Source organism: Ostrea edulis, chromosome 2 (assembly GCF_947568905.1).
Source record: "Ostrea edulis chromosome 2, xbOstEdul1.1, whole genome shotgun sequence".
In the NCBI taxonomy this organism is placed as follows: Eukaryota; Metazoa; Mollusca; class Bivalvia; order Ostreida; family Ostreidae; genus Ostrea; species Ostrea edulis.
The window spans coordinates 77,769,196-77,791,270 of record NC_079165.1 but is presented as its reverse complement, the minus strand read 5'-3'; the positions used below and the strand labels follow the sequence as shown (position 1 = coordinate 77,791,270).

Genomic DNA, 22,075 nt, shown 5'->3' with positions numbered 1-22,075 from the left:
TACACATGAAAACTAAATTTAGCCCCACCCTGGGGTCAGAACCCCTACCCTAGGGATCATGAAATTTACAATTTTGGTAGAGGCCTTCCTGCTCTACATCACTGTGTACTTAGTTTTTCTTACACATGTGTGGTTCTACAGAAGATTTTTGAAAATTGGTCAATTTTGGGCAGTTTTTGCCCCATCCCTAAGGCCCCATGGGTGCAGGAGTCCTGAAATTTACAATTTATGTCCCCCTTGTCCTAAAGATGATTCATACTAAATTTGAAAAGAATTGGAATGGTAGTTATCAAGGAGAAATTAAAAATGTTCAATTGTTAATGCACAATGCAGACGACGACGGACGTCAACCAATTGCAAAATATCACCTGAGTTCAGGTGACCTAAAAATACACTCTTAAGTCTTCTTCCTGAATTGTAAGTTGGATCTTACCTGAGTCCGATGTTTTAGATCGCCCACTCCTGAAATGAAAGTAAATATTCATGCACTTGAGTAAGTATTAGCGTTTATATCAACAAGTCCAATCCCCCCCCCCCCCCCCCCCTCTTTCTTCTTAACTGAACAAATATATCTAATTCATGTACGGGGCAGTCTGATTAAAACCAGCCCCCTGCTCCTGTCATCGTCAGGGTCCCTGATAGGAGAAGGGGGTCTGGTTTTAATCAGGGTCCCTGACGATGACAGGAGAAGGGGGTCTGGTTTTAATCAGGGTCCCTGACGATGACAGGAGAAGGGGGTCTGGTTTTAATCAGGGTCCCTGACGATGATAGGAGAAGGGGGTCTGGTTTTAATCAGGGTCCCTGAAGATGACAGGAGAAGGGGGTCTGGTTTTAATCAGGGTCCCTGAAGATGATAGGAGAAGGGGGTCTGGTTTTAATCAGGGACCCTGAAGATGATAGGAGAAGGGGGTCTCCCTGAAGATGATAGGAGAAGGGGGTCTGGTTTTAATCAGGCTGGTATGAGTGTACTTTCTCACTCACATTTTTATGCAAATACAAAAGCAAAGAAATTCTAGAATGAATGCAAAGTAATACAACACAAATGTGAAACTCTCAAACAGCTGTTCAATTGATATCCTACGTATGTGAAACATAACAAACAAGATACTAACATCTCTGGGGCTTTCCTGTCATTCCAACCTTTCAGTAGTGTGCGACATTTTCCTTCATTGTGGTGACAAATATCTAAAGCCATGTCAATGATATTCGCTTCAAGGTCCGGAAATGCCCCAACTAATCGCACTTTTACTGGAAAGAAAAATACACAAGCATGACTACCGGTACTAAAATTCCAGTCTGCTTAAAATCAAACCTTCAGTACCTCTTTTTTTTTACTTTGATTACTGTGTGAAGCACGACAATGAAAATAAACAGGAGGCCCATGGACCACAATGCTCACCTGAATCATCTTGGCATAGCTGTTGAGGGTTTTGTTTTTTTTTACCTCATATCTCTTCTTTGCCCCAGGGTGTCATGACATAATTAGCAGAAATTTGATCTATGAGCCCCATTAACCCCAGGATAGATATGATACTCTTAACTCTTCATGTAGCTTTGAAATGGGCACAGCAGTAAACCTGATGACCTTTGATCTCAATCAATTTGAGTAATCTTCTACTTGTTATGGCAATTAGGTATTGATTTTTTAAGAGTTTTATTCTGGAAAAGGTTTCTAAAAGTTGTCAATGTTTCATTATTATCTCATGGCTATTTCATTAATATCTCCCTTAAGAGAAACAGAGTTGGCCCTTAATTAAAACAAACTTGAATTCTTCAACTCAAGAAGCCAAACAAAACATAAAATTCTTCTGCATCTGACTCTCTGTCCAGTTGATTAAAATCAGTTTATCTTATTTAACTGTTGACCTCCTGTCCAAAATAAATTTTGTTTAAGATTTTCCACGAAGAAATCTGAACTCAGAACACATTTTCACATGTGGTAATTATTTCTGCCAAGTCCGCGGTCACATAAAATCTGTGGTCACATAAAATCCGCGGTCACATAAAATCTGCATAGTTTTATACCAGGAGGCTTAAGTATGTAAGTTATTTTCATTACGGTAAGCCATGTGCAACCCAGCGGAATTTCATACCCAAAACCAAAAAATGGCAATCCATGGATCTATCATTACTCAGTAAATAAAAGTTTAAACATTTTTGCCTGTAGTAATCTGTACAAGGTAAATAATATACACCTACGTAGCCTCGGGAAATAGTTGCTGTCGAGGGGGACAATAAACTTACTATTGTCTATTGTCCTCATAGTCAGTAAATAGGTGTTTTATTATACCGAAGTAGACTTTACTTGTGTCAGACATACCCAAGTGAAGTAAACTAACATTAGGCATGAGCCTAGATGGAATCGACCAAGGTGATCCGAGTGGTAAGCTAATCAGACTTCGATGTCACAGAAAAGGAAATGTGGGAAAATATAGCATCCGGTAAATAGTTTTGAGACTATTTCTCTAGGGCAGATAGTTCAGAAACTATTTCAAAGCTAGCGCTATCCAGAAGAAATAGCCTATTTATTCACCTAACATTTATATAGCAAGAACATCCCGAGGTATGATAACACATAATATGTACAAGTATTAGGTCTACATTATACATGTAGGTATATACCTATAATGTTGACCTCATACTTGTATTGTAAATTTCTTAATGTACGCAAGGAATTCATTATCAAGTAATTTAGTGAGAAGTACCACTCAAAAAATAATATTACTCACTTTTATTTTAAAACTCTTAATCAACAGTAAACTTGTAAATTCATTATCTCACTATTTGACGTTTACAAGTCATTTCGTGATAAATAAGGTACTTGCGTAAAATAAGGAATTAACAGTTCATGCACTGAATACAGGCAGTTTTATTTTCACCCTCACCACAAATTCACAAATCTAAAATCTACTCAATGGCTTTCATTGTATTTGTATCAAAATTTACTGTATAAAAATTAACACTTAAGAAATATAAATTGTTAGAAAAATGCAACTAAAATCAAACTAGGATCGTCCTACACAGCAGGGTTAAGGTGTCCCCAGGAAAGTTAAAACAAACATCAAACAAGAGGCCCAGGGGCCTTATAGGTCACCTGAGTATCATGTAACAACCTTCCAATGTTTGAATTAGGTTTGTGTTTAAATATAAGAATTTTACTTTTGGATGGAAGAAACATTGAATAGCTATGTGGTCATGAAGTACATGTGTCATTTTTATGTTCAATCAATAATCCTTTTTAAAAAACCTAGGTCTGAGACATCATAAAGAAAAGGGTTATTTACTCCTTAGATAAAACCAATATACATGTACATAATAATTTCATGTCTGTCAAGCAAAGGGTTCTTAAAGTATTGAGTAGTTGTATATATTCCTATTATTCAGTTTACCCTTGTCTTTGTGATTTTATTAGCTACAATGGTCATCTTCTCCGAAAGGAACCAGTTTTTTTAAAATTACACTCATTTTGATGGTTTTTGCCCCACCCCTCAGGCCCCAGGGGGGCAGGGACCACGAATTTCACAATTTTTGTTCCCCTCCACACACAGATGCTATATGCCAAAATTGGTTGAAATTGGTTCAGGGGTTTCAGAGAAGAAGCTGAAAATGTTCAAATGTTAACGCACGACGAACGACGACGGACAAAAACAGAAGATTTTCAAAGAAATATTGCATTTTCACTATATAATCAATCAGCCCCGCCTTTGCACCAGAACCCCTGACCCAGGGACCATAAATTTCAGTTTTGAAAGAAGCATCCTTGATCATCATTATCATACTATTAGTTTGTCTACTTAATACCCAGCAGCAGAGGAGAAGATTTTGAAAGAAATAAAATGCATTTTCACTATATGATCAATAGGGCCCCACCCTAATACCAGAACCCCTGACCCAGGGGCCATGAATTTCACAATTTTGAAAGAGGCATCCTTGCTCATCATAACCATGCTATTGGTTTGTCTACTTAATACCCAAGGACAGAGAAGAAAATTTTCAAAGAAATAATGCATTTTCACTATATGACTTATAGAGCCCCACTCTAGCACCAGAACCCCTGATCCAGGGGCCATGAATTTCACAATTTTTAAAGAGGCATCCTTGCTCATCATTACCATGCTATTAGTTTGTCTACTTAATACCCAGAGACAGAGAAGATTTTCAAAGAATTTCTACATTTTCACTATATGACCAATAGAGCCCCACCCTAACACACCAGAACCCCTGATCCAGGGGCCATGAATTTCACAATTTTTAAAGAGGCATCCTTGCTCATCATTACCATGCTATTAGTTTGTCTACTTAATACCCAGAGACAGAGAAGAAGATTTTCAAAGAATTTCTACATTTTCACTATATGACCAATAGAGCCCCACCCTAACACAAGAACCCCTGCCCCAGGGGCCATAAATTTCACAATTTTGGTAGAGGGCTCAACACTTATTATAATTATGCCCACAGTTTGGCTACTTGATGTCCAGGAGTAAAAAAGAAGATTTTTTAAAATTACACTCATTTTGATGGTTTTTGCCCCACCCCTCAGGCCCCAGGGGGGCAGGGACCACGAATTTCACAATTTTTGTTCCCCTCCACCCACAGATGCTATATGCCAAAATTGGTTGAAATTGGTTCAGGGGTTTCAGAGAAGAAGCTGAAAATGTTCAAATGTTAACGCACGACGACGGACAAAAACCGATAGCAATAGGTCACCTGAATGATTCAGGTGACCTAAAAATGTACCTCAGTGCACTTCACACTTTATGACGTCACAATATAAAAGTACGTCACGACGTACAGGTCTATAGTTGTATCGCGGGGGAAATGTCCTAATATTTTCTTGCTATTTATTGCCGTTATCTGGTGTTCAAGCTGTATATTTTTAAATATGTTTGTCAGATGATTTTCCCCAGTTTTCTTTGATAATATATAAGTCTCATATTTTTATATATAGTGTGCACGAAAGACTGTGAAGTAATCTTTAAGTACTTTTTTACCTTGAAATCGCTCCCAATGGGTATAGTCATTTCAAATAAAGAAAACCAACGCATGTACATATCGACTCAGCACAGGTGAAAGATGACGATATTTTATTTTGATCAAGGCATATTCTTAAAGGTAATTAGTTGCAGATTTAGGATTTTGATACGGAAGGTACAATATTTTGCCTCGTTTAGATACGATTTGGATGTCAATGTGGAAAATGCCCAACATTTGAGTTGAGATTATGGAAATTGCTATATTTGATCGGATATTGTACCGATCCGTATCACTTTTTAAATTTACCATATCAATGTCGACACATCAAGCCCAAACTGCATTTGATTTGAGTGCATCTTTCACCTGTGCCGAGGTGATAAACAACTAAAAGTCTAGCGGATAAAAATAGTTCTACGCCACTTGTATGACGACGTAATAGTTAAGCGAAGGATTTCCCCATGTGATACGATGTTTGTTTATGTATTGATAAACAATTTTTTTACTAAAAATATGCGATGCTTGGAAGAATTTTACTTTAATATGAATCAATCTAATTAAAATTAGATCTTCCATCCGCTCCCCAGTTTTCGATACGTCGCGTGGACCATGCGACGTATCGAAAACTGGGGAGCGGATGGAAGATCTAATTTTAATTAGATTGAATATGAATATGCTGTTATTACTTGTTATTTTACTCGGGACACCTTAACCCTGCTGTGTATATAGGACTGATATTCCAGCTGCTCTAATAACAAATGTTATTGAGTAGAATGAAGTTTGGTTATAATGAACTGTTTTTCGATAGCCCTGCAGATTCCCTATAATAATAATATTAATAATAATAGCCAATAACCATGTTCTGCAGTATTTGGAATATTGAACAATGGGAATTTTTCATCTTTGTGATTTTTGAAACCCAGATACATACAGGCAAAAAGCTGCTAATGTTGATTGGCTACCAAGTTAGCCTGAACATGAAACTTTCTCTCATTGTCTTTACTGATGCCAGTAAACTGATATTTGAACCAAGACACAGCCAGCCCCTGGTCACCAAACTTCCTTTAGGTGGGTGTGTGGAGGTGGGTGGGTAGGGGGGTGTAAGGGGGTCCAATTTCTACCTATTAACCTTATCTATTTTTCACCATGGATGTGTATACAAACACACACTTGGATTTCATTTGGTCCTCATTAACCTGCATTGTGATATCAAATTATTCAGTTAAACTTCAGTATCTTGAACACCCATATCTCGAATACCATAGATATGGTGAAGTGAATCGGAAGTCCTAACCACTTATAATTTAAATATTCTACCCTTGATATCTCAGATATCTCGAAGTTTTTTCTCAGTCCCATTGAGTTCGAGATAACGAGGTTTGACTGTATATACATATCATTCAATTTGTCTACACGCTTGTGTTGCGTGTTATCAGCTCAATAGATCTCGGGAAAATAATCATTTAATATTTCACTCGTCTCAAGTGTGAACACCAGTTCTAAGACTGACATACTTTTCATTTTCTCCTGTTCAGATACTGCCTCCTTTGGTGGAGATGATTTCTTTGCCGGTGATTTATTATTAGCTTTCTTTGCTGGGGATTTTTGTGCTGGAGTTGTCTGCCTTGTTGCTGAGGTGGCGCCACCTTCTGTTTTCATTCTATAACCCATCAACTCCAAAGTTTCTTTTGCTTTGGAATGGTTGTTATTACAACTACAAGAAAAAATTACAACACAATATAAGTTTGTCCAAAAAGCATTTTCAAAATGTTTCATGGCTTCATTAATTTCTGTTGATGTATAATTACTTCACGAAAAATCTACATTATGTCTTTCTAAATATGCAAAAGATGGACATTGATGATTGTTTGATTTCATGGTCTGGAGCAACAAAAAGCAATCCACACAAAATGATGAAATCCTGGTGTAGCCATGTAAGGCATTCAACTGTTAGCATGTTTATATATACTGCTACACACTTCACTATACGCTTGTTTATATATATACTGCTACACACTTCACTATACGCTTGTTTATATATACTGCTACACACTTCACTATACGCTTATTTATATATATACTGCTACACACTTTACTATACGCTTATTTATATATACTGCTACACACTTTACTATACACTTATTTATATATATACTGCTACACACTTCACTATACGCTTATTTATATATATACTGCTACACACTTTACTATACGCTTATTTATATATACTGCTACACACTTTACTATACACTTATTTATATATATACTGCTACACACTTCACTATACGCTTGTTTATATATACTGCTACACACTTCACTATACGCTTGTTTATATATATACTGCTACACACTTCACTATACGCTTGTTTATATATATACTGCTACACACTTCACTATACGCGTGTATATATATATATACTGCTACACACTTCACTATACGCTTATTTATATATACTGCTACACACTTCACTATACGCTTGTTTATATATACTGCTACACACTTTACTATACGCTTGTATATATATATACTGCTACACACTTTACTATACACTTATTTATATATATACTGCTACACACTTCACTATACGCTTGTTTATATATACTGCTACACACTTCACTATACGCTTGTTTATATATATACTGCTACACACTTCACTATACACTTGTTTATATATATACTGCTACACACTTTACTATACGCTTATTTATATATACTGCTACACACTTCACTATACGCTTGTTTATATATATACTGCTACACACTTCACTATACGCTTATTTATATATACTGCTACACACTTCACTATACGCTTGTTTATATATATACTGCTACACACTTCACTATACGCTTGTTTATATATATACTGCTACACACTTTACTATACGCTTGTATATATATATACTGCTACACACTTCACTATACACTTGTTTATATATATACTGCTACACACTTCACTATACGCTTGTTTATATAAACTGATACACACTTTACTATACGCTTGTTTATATATATACTGCTACACACTTTACTATACGCTTATTTATATATACTGCTACACACTTCACTATACGCTTGTTTATATATATACTGCTACACACTTCACTATACGCTTGTTTATATATATACTGCTACACACTTTACTATACGCTTGTATATATATATACTGCTACACACTTCACTATACACTTGTTTATATATATACTGCTACACACTTTACTATACGCTTATTTATATATACTGCTACACACTTCACTATACGCTTGTTTATATATATACTGCTACACACTTCACTATACGCTTGTTTATATATATACTGCTACACACTTCACTATACGCTTGTTTATATATATACTGCTACACACTTCACTATACGCTTGTTTATATATATACTGCTACACACTTTACTATACGCTTATTTATATATACTGCTACACACTTCACTATACGCGTGTTTATATATATACTGCTACACACTTCACTATACGCTTGTTTATATATATACTGCTACACACTTTACTATACGCTTATTTATATATATACTGCTACACACTTTACTATACGCTTATTTATATATACTGCTACACACTTCACTATACGCTTATTTATATATACTGCTACACACTTTACTATACGCTTATTTATATATACTGCTACACACTTCACTATACGCTTGTTTATATATATACTGCTACACACTTTACTATACACTTATTTATATATATACTGCTACACACTTCACTATACGCTTGTTTATATATATACTGCTACACACTTTACTATACGCTTATTTATATATATACTGCTACACACTTCACTATACGCTTATTTATATATACTGCTACACACTTCACTATACGCTTGTTTATATATATACTGCTACACACTTCACTATACGCTTATTTATATATACTGCTACACACTTCACTATACGCTTGTTTATATATATACTGCTACACACTTCACTATACGCTTGTTTATATATATACTGCTACACACTTCACTATACGCTTGTTTATATATATACTGCTACACACTTCACTATACGCTTGTTTATATATATACTGCTACACACTTCACTATACGCTTGTTTATATATACTGCTACACACTTCACTATACGCTTGTTTATATATATACTGCTACACACTTCACTATACGCTTGTTTATATATATACTGCTACACACTTCACTATACGCTTATTTATATATACTGCTACACACTTCACTATACGCTTGTTTATATATATACTGCTACACACTTTACTATACACTTATTTATATATATACTGCTACACACTTCACTATACGCTTATTTATATATATACTGCTACACACTTTACTATACGCTTATTTATATATACTGCTACACACTTCACTATACGCTTATTTATATATACTGCTACACACTTTACTATACGCTTATTTATATATACTGCTACACACTTCACTATACGCTTGTTTATATATATATACTGCTACACACTTTACTATACACTTATTTATATATATACTGCTACACACTTCACTATACGCTTGTTTATATATATACTGCTACACACTTTACTATACGCTTATTTATATATATACTGCTACACACTTCACTATACGCTTATTTATATATATACTGCTACACACTTCACTATACACTTGTTTATAATATATACACAGAGTCTACAGTGTGATGGTCGTGCTGAAGCATGATGATTTGTTGCCGTTACGGATGCCAATGTGGGATGGTCACGCCAAAATGCGATGGTCCCTCTTCTATAGACGCATTACGCTAAGATTGACATGGACAATAGCAAGGGCGGGGTACATTTTTGTTGAAATATCTGCTTTGCCCAATAAAAGAAAGCAAAGGTGAGCAAGCTCACATACCCCACACTCCAACATTGCTTCACAATGCCTCACATAATGAATGGTAATGTTATGCATTACTGCAAGAACAGGACAGATAGACTCAAAATTTTAAGATCAATAGGGGCATAACTCTAAGAAAAGTTAATGAATCAGAATTTTCTGAGAATATGCACATCTACTCAGTGTGTTCTTCTTAACTACAAAGTTTCACAAAATTCTGTTGAGCGGTCTCAGAGGAGTTGCGCTGACAAGAAAACTGGACAGATGGGCTCGAAATTCAGGACAGGCGGCTTCAGAGGAGTTGTGCTGACCCAAAAAAGGGACTGACAGACTGACGGGCGGGTCAAAAACATTATACACTACTGACGGGCAGGTCAAAAACATTATACCCTACTGACGGGCGGGTCAAAAACATTATACCCTTTGCAACTTTGTTGCGTGGGGTATAAATATGCTTCAATTTATGATCGTTTATTACTTGCTATATGCACATATAATAGATTCCTGGCATGTGTGTGTGTGCAATATTATGCAAATTAAACATTCTATAATAATAACTTATCATGCGTATTCTTGATTCAGTTTTGCATTTATTTTTGGAGAAACAACATTGATACATTCTGTACCTAAATACTGTACGGATTCAATTTTGCAAATCAACAGACTTTGGCGTGTCACAACCTCGCACATTGGTGTATCACACCATCGCACTTTGGCGTACTTGTCTCACAACATCACACTTTGGCGTACTTGTCTCACAATTTGTCTCACAACATCACACTTTTGTGTGTCACACCATCGGGGTTTGGCCTGGCCTTCGCACTTTTGCTTGACCATCGCACTTTGGAGTCCCATCACACTTTTGAGCCCTACATATATATATTTCACTATGCAAAATGTTTGTATAATCTATGCAATCCACAGTGCGCATGTTTATATCTATGCATACATTTCAATATACATAAAAATGTTAATATACATCTATACACTCCACTATACGAATGTTTATATACATGTACAACATATATTCTCCTGTATTTTACCCCATAAGAACTTCTTTAACAATGTCGTAAGTGGACCCTGGATGACTTTTCATGAGAGCATTGACTGAAGCCTCCAACTTTGCATTATTATCAGGTGCTGGGTGTTTCACCTGAAAATGAGAAGGAAATATCAAATCATAATTTGTTAATACCTCAACTCAGTGTTATTTCTCTGAATTTCCTATATCTAATTCAGTGGTTTTCTTTTCATTTCAGTGGTATTTTTTTTTATTTCAGTGGTTTTGTGGAAAACTTTTTCTCCTGTCTATTTTTTTGTAAATGAGACATTCAGTTTTATCAACATGGACATTGCAAGATAGGAAATGAATTCTCATAAGCAAGCACATGCAGTCTACTCCAGATGTACAGAAATTCAGGGGACTGACGCGATTGTTCATTATATCTAGTGTTCCTCACAAAGTTGAACTATATAAACAATGTTATTGGGGTTTATTTTTACTCCAATATAACAGATAGTTCAATATAAGTAACTTCAATCGAAGTGGAGTAGACTACAACAAAAACAAAAATTAAAAGCAAATTACGGGAAAAGCTGTAGTGAGTTCTCTCCCCTGCGTGGAGTTTCTTTCTTCACCACTCTGATATATGCTAAGAGGAATATCTCTATCAGAGGAATGGTTCGTAGATGTTTGGTTTAAAAGCTAGATATGATGTTAAAAGAAAGATTAGAAGTATGAACAGGTCTTGTTAAATATCTATACTGCATAGCATCAGCGATCCCCCAATGTGAGTGATTCGTGGAGTTATACCATGAAAATGGAAAATGACTTCCAACATGTAAAGAACAGAAACTCATGAAGTAAATGTCAAAAGCATTGATTGGAGAGAGTCTGAAAACATAACCAAACTACATGTATGAGCTACTATCATCAAAAGCAAAACATCTTGTCTTTAAAAGAAAGGTGAAACAAACTAAGTGAAAATGATCAAAATTTTAAAAATTCAGTTTCCATGTTTTCTATGTTCGAGTTGTGCATTGTAAGAATCTGATTTTTTTTAAAACTAGCGTCACGATTTACAAAAGAACTTACGGCCAATTCACATACTGGAGTTTTCCCGTTTATACATGTAATTCACTCCAATGCAAAATAGTTAAATAAATGTTGAAAATTAAGCCTCAGAAAAATTTTGTTGTAAGATGTTTTGTAAAACAGGCCCTGTATTTCGGCTTTTAAAAATCAGGGACCTCTCAAATGAATTCACTAATGAAATAAATTTCATTTTTGAAAAACACGAGGGCATGAACTGTTACGCTTTCCAACAGCATATTTCATGGAGCATGTTAGCAATTCATGAAAAGTATGCTGGCCAGTTCATACCCTTATGTACTTTCAAAAAAGAGATTTATCTTTTATATTTACATTTTATTTTATTTCTGTTGGAATGCCCAGCCATGAAAATAATTGTATTAGATTTATCAAGATTCATACGCACATTGTTCACATTCATGAGGAAATGGCTATCATTTCAATCAGTAAAAATATCGAAGGCAAAAACATTGAAAATGTGAATATTTAAATCTGAATAATTGATTAAATATTAAAATTAATTGTACTGCCTCAACCAGAAATCGATAAAAAGTACACTGCCCACCATAGATAAGTTACACTCACCAAATTAAGTTACTTGCGCATTAAGAAAATGGATTACATCCTAGATACAGATCTTTCTATGCAAAATACGTAACTCTTATAATAAATAGCTGACGTTAGGCTTTAACTTTTTATATCCATATTTTTTTTTATCAAAATATTTGATTTTCTGAATTTTTAAATTCTCTAAAAAGCGACATTATGCAAATCTCAACTTGAAACCATTTCAAACTAATTACTAATACATATTATTGTGTCTTTGATCTTTCAATTTAAATGAATCAACATCACAATATAAAAGACTACGCCAAAAATATTGAATGTCAATTATAGTTTCACATATATTGAAGTTGTATCCTTAACTGATTATCTTACTGATATAAATTGAAAGTTATACTCAGTAAACTCAACTCTTTTTCATAACATTGAATATATTTCATGCCAAAATGTGTAAAACATTTTATGTGTATCCTTATTTATGGTAGGTAGTGTAAGTGACAAAACAATGCTGTACACTCATACAGATCTATATAAAAGGGATGTTGGTTTTAATTTTTAAACAAACACATTGTGAAGATAAGCATCAGTGCATGACCATGTGTCCTACAAAACTTGAAATTTTTCAACATAAATGTCACTGAAAAACACATTTTTTCAAAAGCATTTTGTGATGTCAGCTTAGTCTAATCTATAGGAATTTTATCATAAAATGCAAAATTGTAAACAGTTTCTTTTCATAAGATAATACAAATTTAATTCCCCAGACCATAAAGGGTCTGATATTTGGTTTAACTTTGAAGGGAGTACTGGCCATGAAATATTTATATTTTTAATCTCTTCTGTGGGTACTTTTACATTTCTGTATCTGAATTACTATCATCCATAAATTGTTTCGAAGTAATTAAGTTTAAAGAAAAAATGTGATTTTCTTTCGAACACAATATATAATGTCCTCCATGACTAAATACACTGTACAAAAATACAACTCTTAGTTTATAACATGAATGATTAAATAAAGAGAGAGTGAAAATAAACAAAAGAAAAAACCTCTACACACGACTGGAATCTAAAAAAGAATACATGTTCTATCTGATCGTGTTCAGCGAGCTGAAATGTACCTGGGCCGCGGCTGCATGGTGTTCTCCATGGTGTGACTGTTGCTGCTCCTTTTTCACTTGCTAAAAAATACCGGTAAAAAATCAATATCGATGGACCTTTTCACAAAAAAACTCTTACACATACACACATAAAATCTATAAGTCTGTGTACCCACGCGCCATGTACATAATAATTAATATCCATTGAATTCATATCAAAACAATGCAATTTAATGCAAATGTAAAGAGACATAGCAAATACTGAATGGTAAAATTAACTGAAAATGGGTTGTTCTACAATTACTAAATACAATTACACAAATCGTCGTTCAAATCTAGCATCCGCTGCATTGAATCATTTATAATATATGAAAACTCTCAGAGAGAATCAATTACAACTTTTCAAATAAAAACCACAGTGCACTGATACGGCACTCTATGAAACAAGACGGTCCCAGAATCACGAAGTTATGTACCAAAAAATAAAAAGTTGTTACTCTTAGCATAACATCACCATTTTTGACACTGTATGTAGAAAAATTTTACCGTCTCATTGTTAAAAATCGTGCCGTATCAGTGCACTTTTATTTTTACCCCCCAAAAAATCCCATAAGACACAGCCTTCTTGTTCATGACGTCGCATAATGTAACGTCAAAATGGTACAACATTATCATAAACTATACTGTATTAATGTTATATTATATGAATAAAGCTTCCTACGAATCTATGATATTTAAGAAATATGTTTTGAACACGGGGCCGAATTTGGCCCCAAACGCACCAAGTCCTTACATCCTTCTCTATGACTTAGTGAGGTGCATTTTGATAGACAGACAGAAGGGAAATGCATATCTTAGTCATGAGAATTTCCGTGAAAAGGGTTGAAGATTTATAGCAAATGAGTCTGAATCAAGTCAGATGTCATAGTAATAGGCATATTGGAGGGATATCGTGTCCTGCTTATTGAAACAATATTTGATATTCAATATTAGTTTGTAGAAAGTTCTCCCATTGTAAGCTAAGTTTTCATGAGTTAATCTAGAAAATTAATACCCAAGTTTTTAGCAAGTAAAATCTTAATGAACTTCAGTTGTCTTATAATTATTACAGAAGTTACTTCACTGTAAGTACTGGTACTCAGTTATTGTACGAATTAAATAGCGAAACTTACAAGTTCTGACAGAAAGTTACTTGCTGTGATAAACATTAATCTTAGTCAAATTCAGTTAGGCTGTAAGACTCAGTATGCCTTCTACGCAACTTATAATTAAGTAATAACAAGAGATGTTTGTAAAACACATATGCCCCCCATGGTGCAAAATTGAAAAGGGTTATACATGTACACATACATCATTTAATTGATAGTAGTATCATCAATTCAAAATATTGAGCAGACAATATCTTCCTATGTCAAGAGTGGAGTGGATTGACCATGTGACCTGAAAATCAATAGGGGTCATCTACCCCTTATGCTGTATCAGTGTACCAAGTGTGGTGTCAATCAAGCAAATAATTCTTAAAATATAGGAGACAATATATTACTATGTCCAGTTCAACAATTGACCTTTGACCATGTGACCTCAAAATCAACAGGGGGTAATCTTCTCCTGAAAATGTACCAGTGTACTAAGTTCGATGTCTGTCAAGCAACAGGTTCTTTAGACATTGAGTGGTCAGTATACTCTTATGTCCAGTTTGACCCTTGACCTTTGACCATGTGATCTCAAAATTAATAGGGGTCATCTACTCCTTAGGATGTACCACTGTACCAAGTTTGATGTCTGTCAAGCAAAGGATTCTCAAGATATTGAGCGGACAATATATTCCTCTGTCCAGAGTAGATTGACCCTTGACTTTTGACCTGAAAGACAACAGCAGTGCTCTTCTACTCATTACTAACCCACAAATATAATATCATTATGATCAAGTGAATGGTTCTCAAGATATTGAGCGGACAACATGTTGTCTACCGACCGACCGACAGGTGCAAAGCAATATGCCCCTCTTCTTTGAAGGGGAGTATAAAAAAGGACAAATCCAGAAAAAACCAGAACTTTCATCAAGAAATAAAAGCAAGGAAACAGAAAAGGTTTATTACAAACAAAACTTTGGTGATAGTAAACTTTATTCTATGTTAGAGCAGAGCTCGATAAAATTGCATGTGATAACACCAAGTTTAGACAATTCATAGTACAGGTATAGTCAAAGAATAAATTTTCAACCAAAAAAAAACATACCATAGAAATTCTTGGGTCAATCCATGTGGTCTGTTTTGTGGAGTGGTCAATGAAAAAACTGTAAGGACAAAAAACATATACCGGTATGAGATAACTTTATTTTCCAACAAGAGCCCACATGGGATTTGACAGAATACCGGTACACTGTTTCAAGAATAAAGATCATGATCTTAAAGTTTGACCAATGAAATGCGATGAGATATTATACATTTATTGCATGATAGTGAGGGAGATATGAAGATTTATTCACCCATGCCCTTGGGGAATATGATTTTTCTTGGGTGAATAAATCTTCATATCTCCCAAACATTCATGCAATAAATTGTTTATTATACCGAAACAAAGCAAGACTACAAAAGTGCATTTGAAATTGGAGTCCGCTCATTTATATACATTGTATGTAGCTGAGATCGTCCAAACGGTAACACCGCACCGTAAATGTATTATGGTAGAACTAGAAGGTACAAAGATATAATAACCAGTTTTTGTATTTCCATTTTCCTTGAAAGCTGATTTACTTGCTTGTTTTGTATATCAACCCAAACCATGCAATTCAACTGTGTATCAGATACCCGAATTTTTTGTGCCTTACGAACTATGAAAGTAAAATGACTCGGACTTATTGTGATGTCACAATACACTTCGTCTACCTTGACATTAAATTTATGGAAAATGCACAAGGCTGCCCAAAGGGTAAATATGATAGGGAGATATGAAGTTTTGTCATCCCTGGCACATAAAATCAGACAAAACTCTGGACACCTGCAATTGTTTTGTATAGTAAAACACAGAAATGTACCAACTGATCATGCATTGATAATACATACAGAGTAAGACGAAGAGTTAAACATTGTTTCTTTGGAACCTGTAATACATGTATATCTAATGGAAAATTGTGCCCCCATTTCAGTAAAACAGATCCAACAAACACATGTACAGTAAAACATATCCAACAAACACATGTACAGTCAAACAGATTCAACAAACACATGTACAGTCAAACATATCCAACAAACACATGTACAGTCAAACATATCCAACAAACACATGTACAGTCAAACATATCCAACAAACACATGTACAGTCAAACAGATTCAACAAACACATGTACAGTAAAACATATCCAACAAACACATTTACAGTGATGTGATTTTTATTCTCTGTAGTTATAAAAACACTTTGAAATTATCAGATATACAAGTAACAAATTATATGCTTTTATAAGCGTATAATTTGTTACTTGAATCAAAATTGTTCATCCCCAGCTCTTCACTATGCAAGTGCATTTTACTGTAGTTGTTTTGAACTTTGAAACACCATGAATGAAACATGATCAAGTTGAATTTAGGAACTTCTTACTGAGCTTATGCCACTGTTGTGGAAAACTAGTGCATGAAAGCTCAACAGGAACCTCATTTATTCCAAGATGTTTACAATGCTGTACAGTGTTCACCAATTCTGATGCATGAGTGTGTTAAGTACAAGAGAGTGTGTATCCATGAACATAGATAGTTTTTAAACCATTATATAATATGCATGTCATTGATGTTTAATTGTTGCTGTAGTATTTCACAGTTTTGCTAAATATAGACATATATACTGTAATCTATTATTGGGCTTAGTTCATTATATTTAAATGTACATATAGATTTACTAATTTACAAGAGTAGAATCGAAATTGAATTTTTTTTTCAATACTAACAATGTCTCTGAAAAAGTCTTCAAGTAAAATTCTGTAAGTGGGTGATTCACTGACACAATAGCTTATTGTTTAATATGCTGAAAATTACCATTATACTGTAAAAGAGGTTATTAACACTAATTACGCGGTCACATAATAAGCGGGTAAATTTCCCCCACACGTATAGTTATAAATAGTTGATATAATATATTATCTTCAGTTACCACATATTTTTCCCCACATGTGTAATGTTGAAAGTGGAAAAAACGTGTAATTAACCCCCAGCGTACAACGTGTAATTAACCCCCAGCGTAAATATCCACTTTTATAGTATGTTAAAACAAATTTTAATCAATCTACTGATGACAAGCAATGTAATTACTAAATAAATGAATGTCCCCAAGAAACAAATTTCATTCATCCGGCTTGACAATAGCATAATTTGACTATCATTTTAAAATGACACAAACATTACAACCAATCATCCTATTCATGAATATCCTTGCTTGTTTTTCACAGAATGGTAACATTTTGGGGTACCCCGAATTACCGAAATGCCCGTGATTTACCGAAATGCCCCCAGAAATTACCGAAATGCCCCATAAAACTACCGAAATGCCCCTTCCAACGCATGAATTAGAGCATATTTAGTTTAAACATGTTCAAATTTGATAAGAAAATGCCAAATTGTGGTTGTAAATATAGAAAATTGTGTTCAATTCTCGCATTAGCAATATTTCAAAGAATGATAACTCTAGCAAAATGCTAATCTGAGGAGCTTTCACCGAAGTTTTTCTCTCTTTAATTCTCGTATCCCCCTCCCTCCCCCATATAATACTTGATTGAATTATTCTTTGTTAATTTTGTTCACTGTTTTATGAGAACTATAATTCTTTGATTAAGAGATAAATAGTTGTCAAAAATTTTATCCGAGTTAATAATATCAAATACGTAAAATGTCTTGTTTCCTCTATTCATTGTTTCTTCTAACAATGAATGAAAAAGCATAAATATTCGTATTATTTTTATTTCATTTAATGTTTTCAATATATACAGGCTTTCAAGCGGGTCCTTATTTTCCTTATTTTTCTACAGCAGCCCTTGTTTTCCTTATTTGAGCTTTAGAATCCTAAAAAATCCCTAATTCTTTGTTGAAATTCCTACATTTTCAAATTTTGAAAGTTTAAATAAATTTTATATGAAGTAAGTGTTGGAATTTATTAAATTTAGTCTAAGTATACTTTCAAAAATGAATATGTTGATTAAATGTACATCTCAGAAGACATCTTGATGGTTATCAGCTATATTTAGCATTGATTGTGAGCCATGGGAGTCCACCTGAATTATATCATGGTTTGTGCTGAATGCCGAATATGGCTGTTGATGACCACTGATATGATCTTCTGAGTGGGTAATTCATTTTTGTATTACTGCTCTTGCAAATGGTGAGTAAAACATTTTTTCTTTCCTGTTGATTTGTAAATTTAACCCTTATTTTTGTCTAAAAAGCCCTTAAAAATTCTTAAAAAGGTCCTTATTTTTGGATAATTTTGCCCTAAAAATGACCCTTATTTTTTGCAAAATGTCACTTGAAAGCCTGTATATAACAAAGTTCTGAGAAAAAAACACCAAAAAAAAAAAAAAAACATAAAGAAAGCAAACAATTATTTCCTTCAGTAACTAGCATAAAGAATGATAAAAAAAAAAAAAAAAAAAACACCAAAAAAAAAAAAGAAAAAAAAGCCACCCCAGCAAATAGCCACTATTGAATGGCATAAAATAATCAACAACAACAACAACAACAAAAAATTAGTACAATACATATGCACGTACTTATGAAACTTATGGTGCAATGAAATTTTCATTGGTAAGATTTCGGGTGTGGTTTTAGTGAGAATGCCCAACAGTAGACACGTGTGTGGCACGTGCGCCCTAAAACCAACAAGCTACCATTAAATTGTCAATTCGATTACGTACGAAGGAAGCTATAACCGCACATGGCATAATCATGTTATTCCATCCGCGTACTTAACAATATTGTTATCATGGTTTATGAATAAAGACATAAAATTATTGATCGTCGGCACATGGACTAAATAGTTACTAATACTTTTATATCTTTTACTATTTATTCCGTTTTTAAAAGCAAAAACCATTCCGTCACATTTACGGAATAAATGCTATCGTAAAATCCGTGGATCGAATAACATGATTGTGCCGGTAATATTGTGATCTGGTTTTGTCCTCATTACTTAGCGCACAGATATATTAACTTAGTGATGTTCCGGTACCCGAAGACCCCACTTTAGATCCGCGCATGATTTAGATATGCAATGTGTTTTGCACACGCCAATAAATGTTACGTCAACGGCGGGGAGGATGGGCAGAGTGTAAAGGTCTCCGTGTGCATGCGTGAAAATCCTGCTCTACTACTTCAACGCCTATTCCACGTTTTGATGATGTAAATATTGACCAATCTTTCAATCAGACCACGACATAGAACACGTATCCCAGTATATTACCACATTAGATTCCACAAAGAATTATTACAGGAATGTAGCAACAGGAAAACTTGGCCCCACTTTATTTTGACAATGTAGTTTTTCCATAATTTTAACATGCGAAGTTTGATCCCCCTTATGGTAGTACGGAATGATTGTGGAAATGAAAGAAAACCTTGAAATCCATGTCCTGATGAATCAACCGTTTTACAAAACGTAAACATTTACTGTTTGAAAAATATTTCAATCATGTGCATGTATACAAAATGAACAAGTCACGAATGTACGTATATGACAGAAAATAATGTTTATTTATCCATGTATTACACCAAGTGATGTATCATACAGGCTGATAGAATCGGGGGGGGGGGGGGGGGGGGGGGGGGGCTGTCTTTCTTAACAAAGTATATTTTTGTAGTAAAGATATATTTGGTGACTCCCCTGGACCACTTCTTAAAAAGTAACAGTGAATAGTAAGAATGCAATTTCGAAGTAGTAGAAGTTGTGAAATGAATTCATGTATACAAGAGCACCTCTCCACCCCACCCTGGAATGAAGAACTGGAAGTAAGGGAAAACGTAAAGTTTAATCAATATTATATTCAATAAAATAGTTCGTGTTATACTGTACAGAAAATCATTCTCTTCAAAGTCACTACTATAGCTATTCAACTATTAAAGCTTCAGGGGTACATGTGTATTTTTCTTTGCCCCTTTTCTTACATTATTCAATTGAAGCTTTGTATTTCAAATAACTGAATACTAGTAAATACATGTATTACAGCTTTTTTTTTTTTTTTTTTTTTAAAAATTTATATGCTATTCAATAATTCAATAGTCACTAATTGCTGGGGATTTTTTTTCTCTGCATTCTTTATGCCATTCAATAGTCGCTAGTTACTGAAGGAAATAATTGTTTGCTTTTTAATTTCTCTCTCTCTCAATTTTTATGCCATTCAATAATCGTTTGTTACTGTAGCAAATGACTGTTTGCCTTACCGAAATTTGCCTTAATATGCTTTTCTTATGTTGTTTTCATAGTTCATTTATGTTACATATATATATTGAAAACATTAAATGAAATAAAAATAATACGAATATTTATGCTTTTTCATTCATTGTTAGAAGAAACAATGAATAGAGGAAACAAGACATTTTACGTATTTGAGGTTATTAACTCGGATAAAATTTTTGACAACTATTTATGGGGAATACGAGAATTATAGGGAGAAAAACTTCGGTGGAGAAAAACTTCGGTGAAGCAGAGGTTGCAAGATTTTGCTAGAGTTATCGTTCTTTGAAATATCGCTAATGCGAGAATTGAACACAATTTTCTATATTTACAACCACAATTTGGCATTTTCTTATCAAATTTGAACATATTTAAGGGCAGATGATACAAACAAATTTTTTCTTTCGAAGAGACTTTATATGATGTCATTCTTTTATAAAAGTGGATAATTCATTAAATTCTTTTCCCCTTTGACTTGGAGAGTGAACTATTTTCCATATTTCAAAAAAAAAGTACAAAACAATAGTTATCATGGTAAATTAGTTTATTCTTCATCTGTTTACCTTTTTTATACCTCAAAAAATGGTTGTCAGGGAGAACAGAGTGTACTGATATTAGATTTACAACATACCACGTAAAATATTAATGCATTACAAATTTTACACATGGAAAATATCAATTGCTGCTTCAATAAAATTACATATATGGACATTGCACCCTCAGTAAAGGTTTACAAATTAAAATAAACTTCATAATATGTTGACTTAATGTTTAAAGTGTAATATAAACTTAAAAATCATATACCATACGGGGTGAATTTTCTGAGTAGAAGCAAAATTGTAAATATCACATTGGCTGATTTTCTCAAGACAAAGAAGAGTTATCTTCCATAATATAAGAGTAAAATTTTACAACTTCTGAAAATAATTTACAATGGCATTTATGATTTTACTGTTTGTTTTTTGGGTTGTTTTTTTTTTTGTCACTCTTGGTTTTTCTTTGCTATTCATCTCTGGAAAAAAAATAAAGAAATGTCTAATACAGGATCTCTTTGATGTGC

The 22,075-nt window shown here is 33.9% G+C and overlaps 1 protein-coding gene across 4 annotated transcripts in view; it reads right to left on the bottom strand.

Annotated features, from left to right (window-relative positions):
- LOC125678839 (BAG family molecular chaperone regulator 3-like) overlaps nucleotides 1–22,075 on the bottom strand; it is a 32,399-nt gene that overhangs the window by 7,536 nt on the left and 2,788 nt on the right. Inside the window, exons 2-8 of one of the 4 annotated variants that reach the window (XM_048917553.2) lie at nucleotides 15,823–15,880; nucleotides 13,606–13,665; nucleotides 11,420–11,536; nucleotides 10,875–10,984; nucleotides 6,486–6,685; nucleotides 1,113–1,248; nucleotides 434–462 (exon numbers count right to left, since the gene is read on the bottom strand). In XM_048917553.2, the coding sequence (XP_048773510.2) occupies nucleotides 434–462; nucleotides 1,113–1,248; nucleotides 6,486–6,685; nucleotides 10,875–10,984; nucleotides 11,420–11,536; nucleotides 13,606–13,665; nucleotides 15,823–15,880 (710 nt within the window). The remainder of the gene's footprint in view (nucleotides 1–433; nucleotides 463–1,112; nucleotides 1,249–6,485; nucleotides 6,686–10,874; nucleotides 10,985–11,419; nucleotides 11,537–13,605; nucleotides 13,666–15,822; nucleotides 15,881–22,075) is intronic. The other 3 variants (XM_048917555.2, XM_048917554.2, XM_048917556.2) reach the window with 3 other exon arrangements.